Raw genomic sequence first — 16,353 nt, 5'->3', positions numbered from 1 at the left:
GTGCACAGCGACCTCCTGTGCGTGCGCCAGAAGGCGGGCGGCCAGGCCAAGGACAGGGAGCGCTGCGTGATCAGCTAGGGCTCCCGCTCCCCGAGGCCGACAGCAGGACCAAAGGAAGACCCTGTCGTTTAAAAGTCAAAGCCAGGTCCGGGCCGGCCCTGAGCTTCAAGTGTCCTGGCGTCTTCCCTCCCCAGAGCCCGGCCCACCAACTGGAGGTGAAAACGGAGGAGGGCTGGTCGTCGGCTTTGGAAGGAAAGCGAACTGGGTCACAGGTGGACCCGCCCCCCCACGCCCACTGGCACGCGCCACCAACCCCTGCGCCCTGACTTGGTGGGCACAGGTCCAACAGAGGGTGAACTTGCCCGGTTTCTCAGAGAGACCCAATAGTTGGGAAGGTGTGTGTGGAAGTGAATCAGCCACCGCTCGGCTCCCAGAAGCCGTCCTGCCCGCCGCAGGGTAAAGGGAGACCAGGGCATTCGCCTGTCTGCGATTGGGCTGCCGGCAGCTGGCAAAAGCTTTTGCCCTGAAACAAGTGACTTGTTTACATGTATGTGTGAAACTGCCAAGGAAAAAACTTCGTGAACATGAACAAAACCTTATCCAGTGTTTATACTGTGTGAGACCGTCTGTTATTGTTACTGGTTATTTTACTATAAAATAATTTAAAATGAAAACCATGCTCTTTGCTTTTATAAATGGGCCGAGGGGCAGGGTGAGAGGGAGGAGTGGGCTTCTAGTGGTGGCTGAGGCTCCCTTCCCAGCCCTGGAAAACGCACCAGCGTTCTGAGCAGCCTCAGCGCTCCGGGGGAAGAGGCTCTAGGAAAGTTCCGGATGGCTGGGCGGAAGCCCTTCTATTTGGGGAATGGGTCCTTTGAAATCGAGGCCAAGAAAGGATTTCAAAGTCCTCTCTTGAGATGCACCTGTCTAGCCATTTACCTGCTTAGCTTCCCCGAGACCCAGCCACAAAGGGCCCCTGGGGCTGTGCCCAATTGTCCAATACTCAGGGCAGGCCCCGGGGGACGGAGGTCTGGAGGTGTCACTGGGCCCAGCGTTCACAAGGAGGTGGAGCCCGGCCTGTGTTTGCCCTGGGCAGGGGTCCGGCGCGCTTCGCTGCTGGCTCCTTTCCTCAGGAGCAGAGGCAGCCACTCTCAGCTCAGGACCCCTCTTAACTGTTCGAGCCTGGGGCAGCGACACCTGCCAAGCCCCGAATTCTGTGCCAGGAAAAAACAGAGAATGCCCTTTGCGTGGAGTTGCTGTGAGAATTAAGTGTGATGTTTAAGCCGCTGTGGCTGTTGGTTGGATGTCGTCCCATCCTGTGCACCAAAAGGTCGCTGCTGCAATCTGCGGTCAGGGCCCAGGCCCAGGTTGCGGGCTTGATCCCCGGTGGGGGGGAGGGCCTGCGGGAGGTGGCCCATCCATGTGAGAGCTGAGAGCAGAACATCGATGTTTCTCCCTCTCTCTCAAATTAATTTTTAAAAATCTTTAAAGAAATAAAAAGTGCCAGCCACCCAATAATCCAAATCATGATCCCCGGTGGGGGTGTTCGGCCAGTCAGGGGAATTCGATACTGTCCCGGGGGAGGTACTGCCACCTCGCTCTGGTGAGGGCTGCTCCCTGCCGGGACTGAACCCCTTATGGAATGAGGGGTGGCCTTGGGCCCATCACGGGCGGGCAGGATGACCCTCCAGGCAGCAGGAGTTGCCGCTTCCACACTGTAACGTGTGCTGGGGGGAGGGGTGCGGAGTGGAGGTTACCCCTGTCTTCTCTAAGCAAAGGGAACATATCCAGTGCCCAGGAGACATCCTGTTATGAACTTCTCAGTACAAAAACCAAGATGTCCTGAGAGCAGAGCAAAGTGCTTTTAATGACGCTCCTGACAACCACGACGCCCGGGACGCTGCGCCCCATATGCTCCGTGCTTCATGGTATTTGGTCAGAGCCTTACAGCTGGCCCCACACTGCTCTGAAAGTTCAAGAAAATAACTGATTCAGTTAAAGCAGAGCCCCACCGTAGAAGTCTCACAGGTACTACCCACCTCAGTGCAGAGCCACAGAAACCGGATCCCGCCACAGACCCGCCCCGCCCCGCCCCGCCCTCTCTGGCAGGTGGCTGCAGGGCCCCAGCGAAGCCCTGCTAAAAATATCTCCACCGTCAGCACCTGCCAGCCAGGTCAGCAGCAGGCAGCTGGTAAGCCCAGAATTGTCAGCATAGGTTACGCACTCATTTCTAGATTCAAGTAATATTTGGTTACTAGTCTCACCTTATCCTTTAAGAGGCCAGGGACGCGCATGAAAATAAAACGTCCCACCTGCAGGAAAGTAGGGTGTTTGTAAACATTTCATGAACCAGAACTTAGCTGCTGAACTTTGGGTTTAGAGCGCCCCACCCTTCAGAACTGTACCTGGCCCAGGGACGGTCACATCTGTCACCGAGCCGCCCTTCTGAACAAAAAGTCCATCATGACCTGCCTGCAGCTCAGTAATGTTCGTGCTGGCTTTAGCAAGGCCAGAGAGAGAAATAAACTTTTAAACCAAGACCACGAAATCTGAGAGGCTGGAAGAGGCCGGCTGTTTGCCGGAAGCCCGCCTGTGCCTGCGTAGAAGCGACACTCGCCCCAGCCCCAGGTCTGAAGTGGTTTGGCCACTCTTGGGCATTAAATGGCTAAACGAGATGCCCGCAGATGACAGGAGACAAAGGGAGCAAGAGCTGAAAGTGAAAAGAGCATGTAGGTGGCAGAGAACCTGACAAGGGGCCACCGGCAGGCAGCTGGCCGACCCCCCACGGACAGTTACACTCACTGGCTCAAACATAAAAGGAAAGAGTTTCAGGAGAAAACGTCTTTTAAAACTGCTTTCTCCCAGCCTTCCTTCACCATGTTAAGCCCACGCCACACGAGCCCAGGCCTCATCTGTCCCGTGAACTTTGTGCAAAGGCGACACAGCACTGCTGTTAACAGAATGCTGTGGCCCTGGCACACACTGATCATGTCTCGGGGGAAGAGAGAGGGAGGCAGGAAGCAAAGCGGAGGTGGCCCCTCCCCAGAGGCAGGGCAGGACCCTCTTCTTCCCACCGGCAGGCACTCCAGCTGTTACGCATTGAGACACGCGGGCACATGGAAGGAAGCCCCAGCCACTCCGAGCTCCAGGCCACCCCTCCCACAGTCAACGTCAAGTTCAGCTGAGGAAGCAGCACAATAGCCTTCCCGCCACTCGGCTATAACGTTCAGAGCTGGGGTCCAAAGAACCACACTTCATAAGGAACCAATCCGGGCCACTTGCTCTCCCATGCTTTCTTGGGCATCCTGGATGCGGCGGCCTCATCTACTCCTTGGGGATCTCAAACATGCAGAGGCTCTTGTACTTCTGCAGAAGTTCGTTCTTGGTCCTGACTTGCTCCCGGAGGCTGTGCAGCTGTTGCTGCTGCTGCTCGGGGCTCAGGTGGATGCCGGGCATGGTGCTGATGACCTTGCGTATCTCCTGGAACTTGGTCTTGAGGGCGTTGAGGTCATGGTGGATGTCCGGGCTGTCCTTGTCCATGCTGCAGGGTCAGAGGGTAGATATTAACACTCGCAGCTAAGGCTGAGACACCCGGCTCCCTCCTCTGCACCCCACAGGCCTTGTAGACGCCTGGTTTCTGCCTGTCCCCCTCCTGGGCTGTGCACCAGAGGGCAGGGCCTGGCTCTCTCATGCAGCCTTAAGGGGAGCCTGTGACCGCTGCTCAGGAAAAGCCCCAGTGCCGAGAGCGCCTGTGCACCCCTCCCATAGCACGTGCGCAAAATTAGATGCTTAATGTCTGTCAGCTACGAGGGAGGACTGTCCACCTCATTCCCAGCTGCATCCCGTGCCAGGGCCAGTCCCTGAGCACTTGGGCACTCAAGTAACATCTGTTCAAAGAACGAATGCTTGGCAAATAAGTTCATAAGTGTCTGCTGAACAAATGAACAAACCATTACCAATATCAGGTGACACACTGCAAGAAAAATTTGCTGAAATGTTATATTTCTTCTCATTTCAGCCATTTCCAGGCCTATCGGGAGACTGTCAGCCACTTTTAGCAGACGGTTGGATACTTGAATCTATTAACATAAAGACTAATTCCCACAGAGTTATTAATAGTATTTAAATTAGAAACTATTGGAAATGTTTCAGAAGGTACAGCTCTCTACCAGTTATATAAACTCCGTGCCTTCAGGTCCAGCTCATTTTAAAGGCAGGAGCCTCCACTTCATCTCACAGCTCTTAGCAGCTGCCCAGAAATCCAGGCCCCCTGTCTCCACTAACTTCAAAACAAACAAGAACAAAAACCTTCACCTAAGATCAAAGAAACAGCCTAACAGTTGCTCCTATACACCATATATATATACCATATATACACCATATATACATAAGTGTGTGTGTGTGTGTGTGTGTGTGTGTATTTTTGCCCTAACTGGTTTGGCTCAGTGGATAGAGCGCCGTCGGCATGCTGACTGAAGGGTCCCGGTTTCAATTCTGGCCAAGGGCACATGCCCAGGTTGTGGGCTCGATCCCCAGTGGGGAGCGTGCAGGAGGCAGCCAATCAATGATTCTCTCTCATCATTGATGTTTCTCTCTCTCTTCCTTTCTGTGCCCTGACGGGAATTGAACCATGACCTCCTGGTTCATAGGTCAGTGCTCAACCACTGAGCCACGCTAGGCAGGCTTTACTATTATTTTCTTAATGTGTTACCTCCTGGATCATTTGAGAGAGAGAGAAAGGGAGAGGGAGAAAGAAAGAGAGAGAGAGCAAGCGAGAGAGAAACATCAATCAGCTGTCTCCATACACATCCTGACCAAGGATCAAACCGCAACCTGGGTCTGTGCTCTGACAAGAACTGAACCAGTGACCTTTTGGTGCCCTGGATAAGCTTTTGAAAACAAGCAGTTGAAACTAAAAACTAAAATCCAATTCAGTAGGTGGTTCTAAACATCATCCTCCATTGAGGCATAAGAGGGGAAAACTGTCAATGATTTTTTAAAAATATTTTTATTGATTTTAGAGCAGAAGGGAGAGGAAGGGGGGTAGAAACATCAATGATGAGAGAATCATTGATTGGCTGCCTCCTACACATCCCCTACTGGGCATTGAGACTGCAACTCAGGCCTGTGCCCTGATTAGGAATCGAACCGAGACTTCCTGGTTCACAGGTCGATGCTCAACCACTGAGCCACAACTTAAAAAAAAAAAAAAAGTTTTGTGGGTTTAAAAAAAAAAAAAGCTGAGCCAATGATCTGTTTTAAAAATAAAAATAAATGTTCAACCCTAGTGGGAAATTTCAACCCAGATGGTGCTAATTCATATTTACTACTCGTTTCTCTGCTTATGCAGACACAATATCCACCTTTCCCGGTGACCCATCAGGCACAGCTCACACCTGGCGGATGTATCAGTAGCTCTAACTCAGAGACCAGATGTGCAGAATCAATCATTTATCCTAAGAAATGAAGGGCCACCCCTTTCTTGTCAGCTGAGGCCCTCGATGTAGCTGTGCTCAGTTAGTGGTGTGCCTCCCTCCTCCGTTTCTGGGAGGGGACCCGTAGGCTGTAAGTCGTCTGGAAAGAACCAGGTCCCAGCTCCGATCCACAATCTGGACAGAAAGCACCTGGACCTCTGAACTCATGATACTTGAATGGCATATGTGCTAACACATTGTTATGGATTTAAGTTCCAAGTGAGTTTTGAAATTATAGTTTTAAGAAAACGGATTAACCTCACATGAATCTGAAAGGACATCGTAAAAACAAACAAAAATACATAAAATAAAAATTTGGAAGGAAGTTATGACAATCCAGTTCTGGAAGCCAACATTACCTGGCCCCAAAGAATTTTTAATTCTGAAAATAAAACGTAGACCATGTTTAAGATGCTCATTTCTGAAAAAACCCTAAATCTCCAGGGTTGCCCATTCTTTACCTGGTGAACTTTCAGTAAAGGAGACACCCTTTACATCAGCAGTCGCCAACCTTTCGGACTTCACAGATCACCAGGGGTCCGGGGACCACCGGTTGCAACCACTGCTTTAGACAGCAAAGGAGGAGCCACACGAAAAGCCACCTGGACCCACAGAGGAAAGACCACGTGAGGACAGGGAGAGGACCGGCACCTGCAAGCCAAGCAGAGGCCTCAGAAGAAGCAACCTGCCTACCCACACCTCGACTTCAGGTTTCTGGCCTCCACAACCGTGAGAAATTTCTGCTGTTTAAGTCAGCAACAAAAGCCCACCTGGGGGAGCTGAGCAGAGGACCACCCAGACCACAGCGAGGCCCTCTGCAAGCGCCTGGGCCTGCCCTAGTTGTGGAGTAAACAGCATGGAACTCCTATTGAAACACTCTATTCAGGAACTGGCTCAACCAAGAGGGAACCTGCTAGGCCAGGGTGACTGTGAAAGACTCAAGCCAAAAGAACAGCATCAGGCCCAAACACTGCGTGAACAGAAGCAGAAAGCCCCACACGGTCTGCCTTTGTGTACAGCGTGAGTCATCATCTAACTTTAGGAAGAAAGAAGGAGACTGGGCCAGGCTGAGAGACACACAAATCATACAAAGAGCAAGGTTAGGGCACTTTGGTCCCGCCCACTGTAGTTTTCAGGTGGACAAATGCCCTGGATGGTGTGGCTCAGCTGGTTGAGAGTCGTGCCATGCACCAAGAGGTCACAGTTCAATTCCCAGTCAGGGCACATGCCCGGGTTGCGGGCTTGATCCCCAGTAGGGGGCATGCAGGAGGCAACCTATCGATGTTTCTCCCTTTCTTAAAATTTTTTTTTTAAATGGACAAAAACATTACTTCTCTACCTTAACAGAAAGGCCACTTCCTGACAGTCTTTTGTGCACATCTGGGTGATGCTTAGCATGATTCCAGCAGTGGACACAGACACTGTGTTGTGTCACCAGACGTAGGGGCAAGCATCACAGTGCAGGTGGTGAGTTAGCACGATGATGAGTACAGGTGCTAGTAAGTAGGGCACAGCTTTGGGGCTTGAAAATACAAACTGAGCAATAGTGTGCCCACTGGTAGCTTAGAAGTTCAAGGAACCCAGATCACGAAAGCAACCTCCTCCCAAACCTAGCACCACTGCTTGTGACCTCTAGGTGGCATCTGACTGCTTTCCATTTCTTTCTCCTCAAAATCTCATCCCCTTCAGCCTCGTGCCCCAGTGGCCTCGCTGCCCCATCCTGGGACCAGTCCTTCTCACCCTCTCCTCCTCCCACACTAACATCTTTCTAAACCAGTGTTTGCTTTTGTTGTTGCTGTTTATGACAGTAATAGGTGTTTGAAGGGGAAAGTTAAAACGACAGGCACCCAGGCTTAGAAAAGTCCCTAGTACCACGTCCCGGAGATCATGTCTGTTAACTGGCATATGCTTTTTCAGATTGCATCAAAATATATAGCAACATACAAATACACACTTAATTTTTATTTGTTTTGACCATACTACACACATGGTCTTATTCTTTTTTTTAAATATATTTTTTATTGATTCTTTAGAGAGGAAGGGAGAGGGATAGAGAGTTAGAAACATCGATAAGAGAGAAACATCAATCAGCTGCCTCCCGCACACCCCCTACTGGGGATGTGCCCACAACCAAGGTACATGCCCTTGACCGGAATCGAACCTGGGACCCTTCAGTCTGCAGGCCGACGCTCTATCTACTGAGCCAAACCGGTTAGGGTTTATTATTATTATTACTTTTTTTTACATGTATTTTTATTGATTTCAGAGAGGAAGGGAGAAGAGAGAGAGAGAAACATTAATGATGAGAAAGAATCATTGACTGGCTGCCTCCTGCACGCCCCCTACTGGGGATTGAGCCTGCAACCCAGGCATGTGCCCTTGACCAGAATCAAACCATGACCTACTGGTTCATAGATCAATGCTCAACCTCTGAGCCACACCAGCAGGGCACACGGTCTTATTCTTGCCTTTTCCCCTGAACAATGCATCCTGGATGTCTTTTCATGTTAACACATATACAATTAGCTAAATGACTTGGCTGTTGATGGGTGTTTGGATGTTTGCAATTTATCACTTGCAATCAGAGTGACAACCAACATTTTATACATCTATATCTCAGTGGTTCTCAACCTTCCTAATGTCGAGACCCTTTAATACAGCTCCTCATGTTGTGGTGACCCCCAACCATAAAATTTTTTTCGTTGCTACTTCATCACTGTAATTTTGCTACTGTTATGAATCGTCATGTAAATATCTGATATGCAGGATGTCTTTTCATTGTTACAAATTGAACATAATCAAAGCATAGTGATTAATCACAAAAACAATATGTAATTATATATGTGTTTTCTGATGGTCTTAAGCGACCCCTGTGAAAGGGTCGTTTGACCCCCAAAGGGGTCGCGACCCACAGGTTGAGAACCGCTGCTCTGATTGTACTTGTGCAAGTACTTTGATAAGTTCCCAGAAGTGTGATTTCTGGGTCAAAGGTTACATATATTACAAAGTTGGGCAGATTACCAAAGGTACACTCCTGGAGTCCGGGGCTCCTCACACCCTGGAGAGCAGCTATCACTTCCTCGTGGCCAGTTCTATTTCTCTGTTCCAGTTCTGCTAGCTCTTAAGGGCACCTCACTCATGCCCTTGCTTTTATCTACTCACTGACTTACATGTGAAAAACATACTTTTAAGGAGGAGTAAGAGGCTCTGCTGTCAAAAGAAGTTTGGAAGAAACTGCTCTAAACAAAACAGCCGAGAGTGTGTCCATCTGCTCCCACCCCCTCAGCTACTGAGCTAATCCCCCTCCCCCTTCCCTCCACACGCTACGGTGAAGCTCCCTGTGCCTGATGTTCACCCAGCGCCAGTCCTGCCAGCTCCACCTCCTCCCTCCCCCTCCCCCCGCCTCCTCCTTGTACTGTCACTCCTTTCCTACAGACCCAGGTCTCCTCCTCCTGACACCCCTCTGCCCACCAACCCGTACAAACTTAAGCCTGCGCTAACAACTTCAGATGGTCACCGCTTCCAGACAATACCTGCCAGACAGGCTCACTTCGACGGAGCTACCAGGCCCACCACAAGGAGCCTCCCCTCTTCCCAAGATGCAGGGTAAACGGCTTGCCGTGGCATCAGCACTGCACGAGCGACTAACTCACGGAGCCTGTGTTCCAGCAGGTGCTGCAAGGTCAGGCTGGAGGGCTGGCGAGGTGGAGAGAAGGGCAGAGGCTTATGCGCAGGCCAGAAACAGTCCCCAGGCAGCCTAGGAATGTCCCCTCTCCGGGGCTCATCCTCTCACTGGAACTCGGAAGGAGAGAGAAGGGCAGCGAGGGAGGCTGCAGTAAAACGAGCAGAGACAAGCCCTGGGAGCCAGTGGTCATTTGTCGACCTCTTCGCTTGCCAATGTGGAGGCTGCTTCCTGTGCAACCCCGACAGGCCTCCCCGTCAGATCAAAGCAGACACCTGTGTGGGAAGCAGCAGGCCCGTAATACCCGACTCCCGGACGGAAGCCTCCCCAGGGCTCTGAGGTCCTGCTGACCTGCCTCCACAGCAAATGAACTTGTTTTAAGCAACATGGCTCCACCCTAAGGTTAAAGGACGAAGCAGTGTGCTCATGGCTTGAACTACCTCTGCGGCATCAAAGATCATGGTTCCCCTCTACCTACCCAGCAACCTAAAAACATCCATACACATAAAAGGCTAATATGCTAAGTGTCCGACCATCCCCTATGACGCGCACTGACCACCAGGGGACAGACACACAATGCAGGAGCTGCCGTGACACACTCTGGCCATTTACAGAGAAACTGCACCATGACCTGACACCCACAAAGCAACACTCGGCTTCTCCCAAGTAGGACACAGGCCTCACCACCACCCCAGAGCAACAACCCACCAACACTGCCAAGACCCTATGGCGCAAAATGCGGCCCACAGTCCAGCCCAGCCCTGAAATGGTGGCTGTGGGCACCGGATAATGATGTCATGTAGCAATGCGTTTTCCTGTGCCTCATCTCATTTGATCCTTGCAGAAGTCCTGGAGTAGGTAGATAGGAGATTTGGGGGAATCCTGTTTTCTTTTCATTAGCCAGAAAACGGAGATTTAGAAAGCTTAGAAACTTAGAAAGCAGGTCTAATTAAGCAAGTTCATTCTATTCCTATAAAAGGCTAAGTTGACTCGTGCATGCACAATACATATAAAGCTCTCACTGGTGCCAATCGCATGCATGTGTTTCAATCTGTCATTGTCGATTGTGAATTTGGTTAACATTTCTATTATAGAGAAGGGCAAACAACGATATTAAAATATTTCTTCTAATTAATTTTCTTTCAATGTGCACAAATTCGTGCACCGGGCCACAACAACCTAAAAACATTCAACAACTAAAAACTCAAATTGAAAAATGTTTAAGTACCCACATTGACAGAATACATTTACTAGGTGACGAAAACCATCACGCAAGGCAGTGACAACTGCAATTCAGAATTCCTAGGCAGGGACACTTCATTCCAGACTAGATTAGATTTGGCAAGTTTGAAGGAAACAAAAGTTATAACTTTCCCTGGTCCACAGGCCTCTTTCATTCCTCCTTTATTATATACTAGAGGCCCGGTGCATGGATTCATGCACCAGTGGGGTCCCTCAGCCTGACCTGTGTCCTCTTGCAAACTGGGACCCCTCGGGGGATGTAGTAGTGTGGAGTGTCAGGCAGCCAGGCACTGTGCCGCTCAACCTGGCCCACTGCACCTGCTGTCACTACTACCACTCAGTAGCACTGCCGCCGCTCGGTAGCAGTGCCGCGGAGGCGGGAGAGGCTCATGCCACTGCAGCTGCGCTTGCCAGGTGTGAGCCCAGCGGCATCTGGTGCCTGATGGTCAGCTGAGCAGTGCTCCTGCTGTGGGAGTGCACTGACCACCAGGTGGCAGCTCCTGTGTTCAGCGTCTGCCCCCTGGTGGTCAGGGCGCATCATGGTGACCAGTTAACTGTTCGTTCAGTCGTTTGGTCGTTCGGTCGCTTAGGCTTTTATATATATAGATGTACTTCTGTAATGTGGCTTCTATGCATACCAGAAATAGTCTCAAATACTTGAGACCTATAAATTTTCTTACAGGCATAAAAATGAGATTTTCCTTTTCCTTTTGCTCAATCTTTGAAAATAACACAAATGCGTAGTTTTGGCTGCTCATTTAACTAGGGAAGACGCAAGGAAGGATGGAAGTTATGGCTGTGGGACTGCTAACTCCAGGCAGGGTGCACCTCCGCCAGGAGCATGAGGAGCCAGAAGCTTACGCAGAGGGAAGAGGTGGCCTCAGAGCCAGTCCTTGAAAATCTGTGGCATTTCTCTGGGCACACGGAGGGCAGGAAGGCACACCCATGGAGGGTCTGGAGTGCGCACAGCCGGGAGGACTCCGCCACCCACATCTGGGCTTTGTTGCAGTTCAGGCAGAAGACTTGATGATGGTATGCAGAGCTCTCTGGATGGAAGGCTAAAAGGTGGCAAAAACAATTTGGAAAGAGCCCTAGTTCTTCCTGTTAGCTCACACAGGATAGACCGCAAAGAGGAGAGCATAAAGGCAAAGAGACGAATTAAGAGGCGATTATAGATCCGAAACTAAGGTCAGAAAACCTAGACCAAAACTCAGAAGCCATAAAGGAAATTCTTAACAAACCTGCCCTATATAAATCAAGAAGCTTCCGAACAACAAACAAACCCCCAAGTCAGAAGAAAAGATTTAAACCACACTTGACAAAGGACATACTTTCCTTAATATACAAAGAGCCCATAAAAGAGAAATGACCTAATAGAAAAATGGGAAGTTTATAGGGAAAAAATGAGAAATGACATATAAAGTTGCATATGAAAAGATGCTTTACCTCATATCATAAAAGACAGATTGATATAATGTATCATTTCTGATCAATCAGATTAGCCAAAATTAAAATGTAGCCCTGGCTGGTTTGGCTCAGTGGATGGAGCGTTGGCCTGCAGACTGAGGTGTCCCAGGTTCGATTCCGGTCAAGGGCACATGCCCGGGTTGCGGGCTTGATCCCCAGTGAAGGCCGTGCAGGAAGCAGCCAATCAATGATTCTCTCTCATCATTGATGTTTCTATCTCTCCCTCCCTCTCCCTTCCTCTCTAAAATCAATTATACACACACACACACAGTGAGGCCTTGACTTACGAGTGTCCTGACCAACGAGTTTTTTGAGATACAAGCTGTCTCTTGGCTGAATTTTTGCATTGAGTTGATAGAGTAATTTGAGTTAACGAGCTTGGTCTCGGAACGAGTGAAACTCGTAAGTCAAGGCCCCACTGTGTGTGTGTGTGTGTGTGTGTTTAAAAAAATGTAATGGCGTGGCTCAGGGCTTGAGCATGGACCTAAGAACCAGGAGGTCATGGTTCAATTCCCAGTCAGGGCACATGCCCGGGTTGCAGGCTTGATCTCTGCTGAGGGGTGTGCTGGAGGCAACCGATCAATGATTCTCTCTCATCATTGATGTTTCTATCTTTCTCTCCCTCTTCCTTCCTCTTTGAAATCAATAAAAAAAATATATAGAAGTTAATGGTGATAGCCCTGGCCAGTGGCGCAGTAGTCAGAGCGTGGCCCTTGCACCAAACGATTGCGGGTTTGATTCCTGGTCAAGGGCATGTACCTGGATTACAGGTTAGACCCACCCACCTCCCCACCCCACCCCGCCCCGCCGGGTCAGGGCACATGTGGGAGGCAACTATCAGATGTCTCTCTCACATTGATGTATCTCTCTCTCTAAAAAGTCAATGGAAAAAATATCCTCAGGTGAGGATTAACAACAACAAAAAGTCCACAAACAGAAGACATTACAGAATTTATGATATGGCACCTTATCGAGGCAGACTTCCATGTGTGAGTACAGAGTGTCCAAAGCAGACTATTAAGTGAAAAAAGCAAAGTACAATACGATCTTACTTCGCAAACATTTCTGAAAAGACATGCATATATAATTCCTGGAAGGATACTTACTGCATTAACACAGTAGTTAATAGTGGTGAGGAAACAGGGGAAGGAATCCTTTTTCATTTTACATGTTTCTGAATTTGCAATTTTAACTTTTAAAAAATAAAATGTTTTTTAAAACCTAATGATGCAGTACTCTGGATTCTCCCGAGAACAAGGAAGGTTAAGTTTACTTCATCTTTTCCTTCCTTATTCACCCCCGAGGCCAGGAGTAAACACGTAATGAAAGGGCCACCTGAGCGGCTAGAGAAGAGGAAGAGAGCAAGGCCTGTGACTGAGCTGGCCCTGGCCTGCCCTCGCCAGGCCTGCCAGGCGCCGTCCTCCTCCCTGGCTTCCCCACTGTCAGCCCAGACGCCACGTCCATCCCCAGCACCAATTGGACCAGACTCCTGGTTCCAACGCTTCCTTGGCTCCCTCAGGGGATGCCCTGCCCCCAGAATCCTGGTTTCCCCACCTTCCCAGCTCTCCCTTCCTACCCTGGATCTGTGTTCCAGCCCATCAAACTGAGTGGACCCTCCCTTATGCTATTTCTTTTTTAAAATATATATATATATTTTTATTGATTTCAGAGAGGAAGGCGGAGGGATAGAAACATCAATAATGAGAATCATTGATTTGGTTGCCTCCTACACAGCCTCTACTGGGGATGAGCCCAAAACCTGGACATGTGCCCTTGAGCGGAATCGAACCCAGGGCCCTTCAGCCCGCAGGCGACGCTTTATGCTATTTCTTGGCGCCCCATCTTCACACGTGCTTTTCCTATAGCCCCTCCCTTCCGCCTCCCTTTCATAATTGAAGACATATCGTTGGCATCACCCCTTATCAAGCTCTGACTCCTCCAGGCTTCATGAGTCTCCTCTCCCACCAAGTCTTGACCAGTCTGCCTCCTTCCCTCATTAGCCTATAAACTCAAATACATACTTAGACATAGTGTGAAATCATATCCTAACCTTTTTTTTAAAAAAAAAATTCTCATCAGAGAATATTTTTTAATTGATTTTTAGAGAGTGGAAGGGAGGGAGGAGGAGGGGAGAGAGACACATCGGACTGGGACCGGGGCTGAGGCTCGAACCTGCAACAGAGGTACATGCCCTTGACTGGGAACGGAACCCGAGACCCTCCGGTCTGTGGGCTAACCACTGAGCCCCAGTCAGGGCTGCACCCTAACCTTTTCTCGTGGCTACAGTACCGCTCCTCCTCTCTGTGCATATGGTCTCGTCCGAGTGGCTTCTGCTCTTCTGTTCTGTGCTGCCTTACGAGGGGTTTTCTTCACACGCCTAGTGGCACTGGCTACCCAGTCATATGAACTAGCCAGGTTCTTGCCTGGGGAGCCTCCAAACCTTCCTCTTGGGCTGTCAGACACTCAGAAGGTACTTCCTTCAGCTGCCAGTCGAGAAGCCAGGTGGGAAGGTGAGGCGGGGCCCCAGTAGTGCTCAGTGTGGGAACTTGCTCTCACACTGTGTTCAGTGTCGTCCCTCCCTCAAACTCCTGCAGCAGCCTGGTGTTCCCCCACACTCTCTGAGCTGTTCTTTCCTGAGAGTAAATCCTGGGAAAGAGCAATGCTTTGTCCTCCAACATGGAAGAGGGGTAGTTCGCTGTCTGCTTGGCCATTGGGGGGGGCGGGGGGGACGGGGACTATGGGGATCTCCTTCTTAAATAGACTTTGAAGTAATCCTCCTGTCCTCGGTCCCCCTTCACCTCCACTTCCAAGGTCCCTGGCACTGCCAATTCCTGGGATTTGGGGGAGGTCATGGTCTGGCTGCTTTTGGGGCAGGCAGCTGGCTTAGCCCTTGGCCATCTGCTTTGTGTCAATTATCTCCTCTCATGTTCTTTTTAGTTTTGTGTTTAAAAAAAAGTTTTCCCTGTTGTTTTATTTTATTTATTTTAAATATATTTTTATTCATTTCAGAGAGGAAGGGAGAGGGAGAGAGAGAAACGTCAATGATGAGAGGGAATCATTGACCGGCTGCCTCCTATTGGGGATGGAGCCCACAACCTGGGCATGTGCCCTTGACTGGAATCAAACCCGGGACCCTTCAGTCCGCAGACCCACACTCTATCCACTGAGACAAACCAGTTAGGGCCTCGCTGTCATTTTAGAGGAAACAGACAAACACATGTACTCAACCCACTGTCTTTCGCGGGACATGACTCTTGAGTATACCTCACACAATCTTATGATTTAAATAGTTTTAGCCCTATTTCACACGGGAAAGAGAGGCCCAGAGAAGCTAAGCTGCTTGACCAAGGTCATCCAGTCAGCACACTACAGAGCTGTAGTTTAAATCCGTTGTCTGAGGCCCATTACTATTATTCACGTATTAGAGATTTAGAAAATTAAGGCCTAGAAGAGTTATGTGTTCACCAAGACGGCAAGGCAAGCAGGCAGCACGCGATGTGAATCCGACTACTGACTTCAAAGCCCACTTCTCTCTAGGGCACCGCACTGCCCACCGTGAGGGCCGCCCAACGCAACCGCTACACCAGGGCTCCAGAACATACTCTGGGCCCAAGGACTGCCCTGAGAATGTGTACATTTTGTGCTTCCTATTTTCCTTAAAACCAGCGTGTGCGATCCGGCACTGCTGGGACGGCAGGGTCTGCACCTGATTTGTGTGTGCGAGCTCCTGCTGCCAGAAGTGCTGCTCGGTGAGCAGAGGCCCAGAGAACGGAGCCTGGTCACACCCCGGGCAGCCACGTGGAGCCGGGCTCTGACCTGAGAACATGGGGGACGCGTCAGGTCGCCCCATCAAGTGAACCTCGTCTAGCCGCCCTCCAAGGGCGAAGGGCGCGGGGCCAGCAACAGCCACCGCTTCATTGCGAGTAGCCTCGCATGTCAGCAACAGCTCCAAGAGCACCAAACGCTCCCTGGAGCCTCGCTGTAACAGCCATTCGTTTTAGCTTCCTGTTTTGGTTTTCGATGGGTAAGTAAGAGCCATGAGCTGAGGGCTTACATCCTGTCTCACGTGGGTATAAACAACAGTAAAAATGGCTCGGCAACATGGGGCCGGGAGGCTGCTAGGCTGTGCACTCAGCTTCCTTGCAGGGTCCGTTTGAAAACGGGCGACCCTGACCACGGGCCGACAGCACGCAAGCACCTGCTGACCCGGCCAGGCCTGGCGCGACAGGGACCAGCTGCGGGCAGCCTCCGGGCCTGTCTCCTCGTCACCCTCCAACTCTGTGGACGGGGGTCTTCCCTCGTAGCTGGCGAGCAGCGTGGGGGAGAGCAGCCCCCGGACTGCGCGCACCTGCGCGCCGCGAGGGTGAGAGAATCAAGGACTGGCTGCCTCCTGCACGCCCCGTTGGGGATGGACCCCCTATTGGGGACGGAGCCCCCTGTTGGGAACGGAGCCCCTATTGGGGACGGAACCCCCTGTTGGGGATGGAGCCC

General features: G+C 50.5%; 2 protein-coding genes across 2 annotated transcripts in view; one reads left to right on the top strand and one right to left on the bottom strand.

The window, feature by feature from the left end:
* RASD1 (RAS, dexamethasone-induced 1) overlaps positions 1-3,182 on the top strand; it is a 4,077-nt gene extending 895 nt beyond the window's left edge. The window contains exon 3 of the mRNA XM_006773968.2: positions 3,163-3,182. Within this exon, the coding sequence (XP_006774031.1) occupies positions 3,163-3,182 (20 nt within the window). The remainder of the gene's footprint in view (positions 1-3,162) is intronic.
* The window catches only part of MED9 (mediator complex subunit 9), a gene marked incomplete at its 5' end in the record, with an annotated part of 16,012 nt that continues 339 nt past the window's right edge, over positions 681-16,353 (bottom strand). Inside the window, one exon of the mRNA XM_006773954.2 lies at positions 681-3,538. Coding sequence (XP_006774017.2) covers positions 3,322-3,538 — 217 coding nt within the window. The remainder of the gene's footprint in view (positions 3,539-16,353) is intronic.

The sequence above is a fragment of the Myotis davidii genome, unplaced genomic scaffold, assembly GCF_000327345.1.
Source record: "Myotis davidii unplaced genomic scaffold, ASM32734v1 scaffold207, whole genome shotgun sequence".
Classification (NCBI taxonomy): Eukaryota; Metazoa; Chordata; class Mammalia; order Chiroptera; family Vespertilionidae; genus Myotis; species Myotis davidii.
The sequence above is the reverse complement of the archived record's forward strand: the minus strand, read 5'-3'. Positions and strand labels throughout refer to the sequence as shown.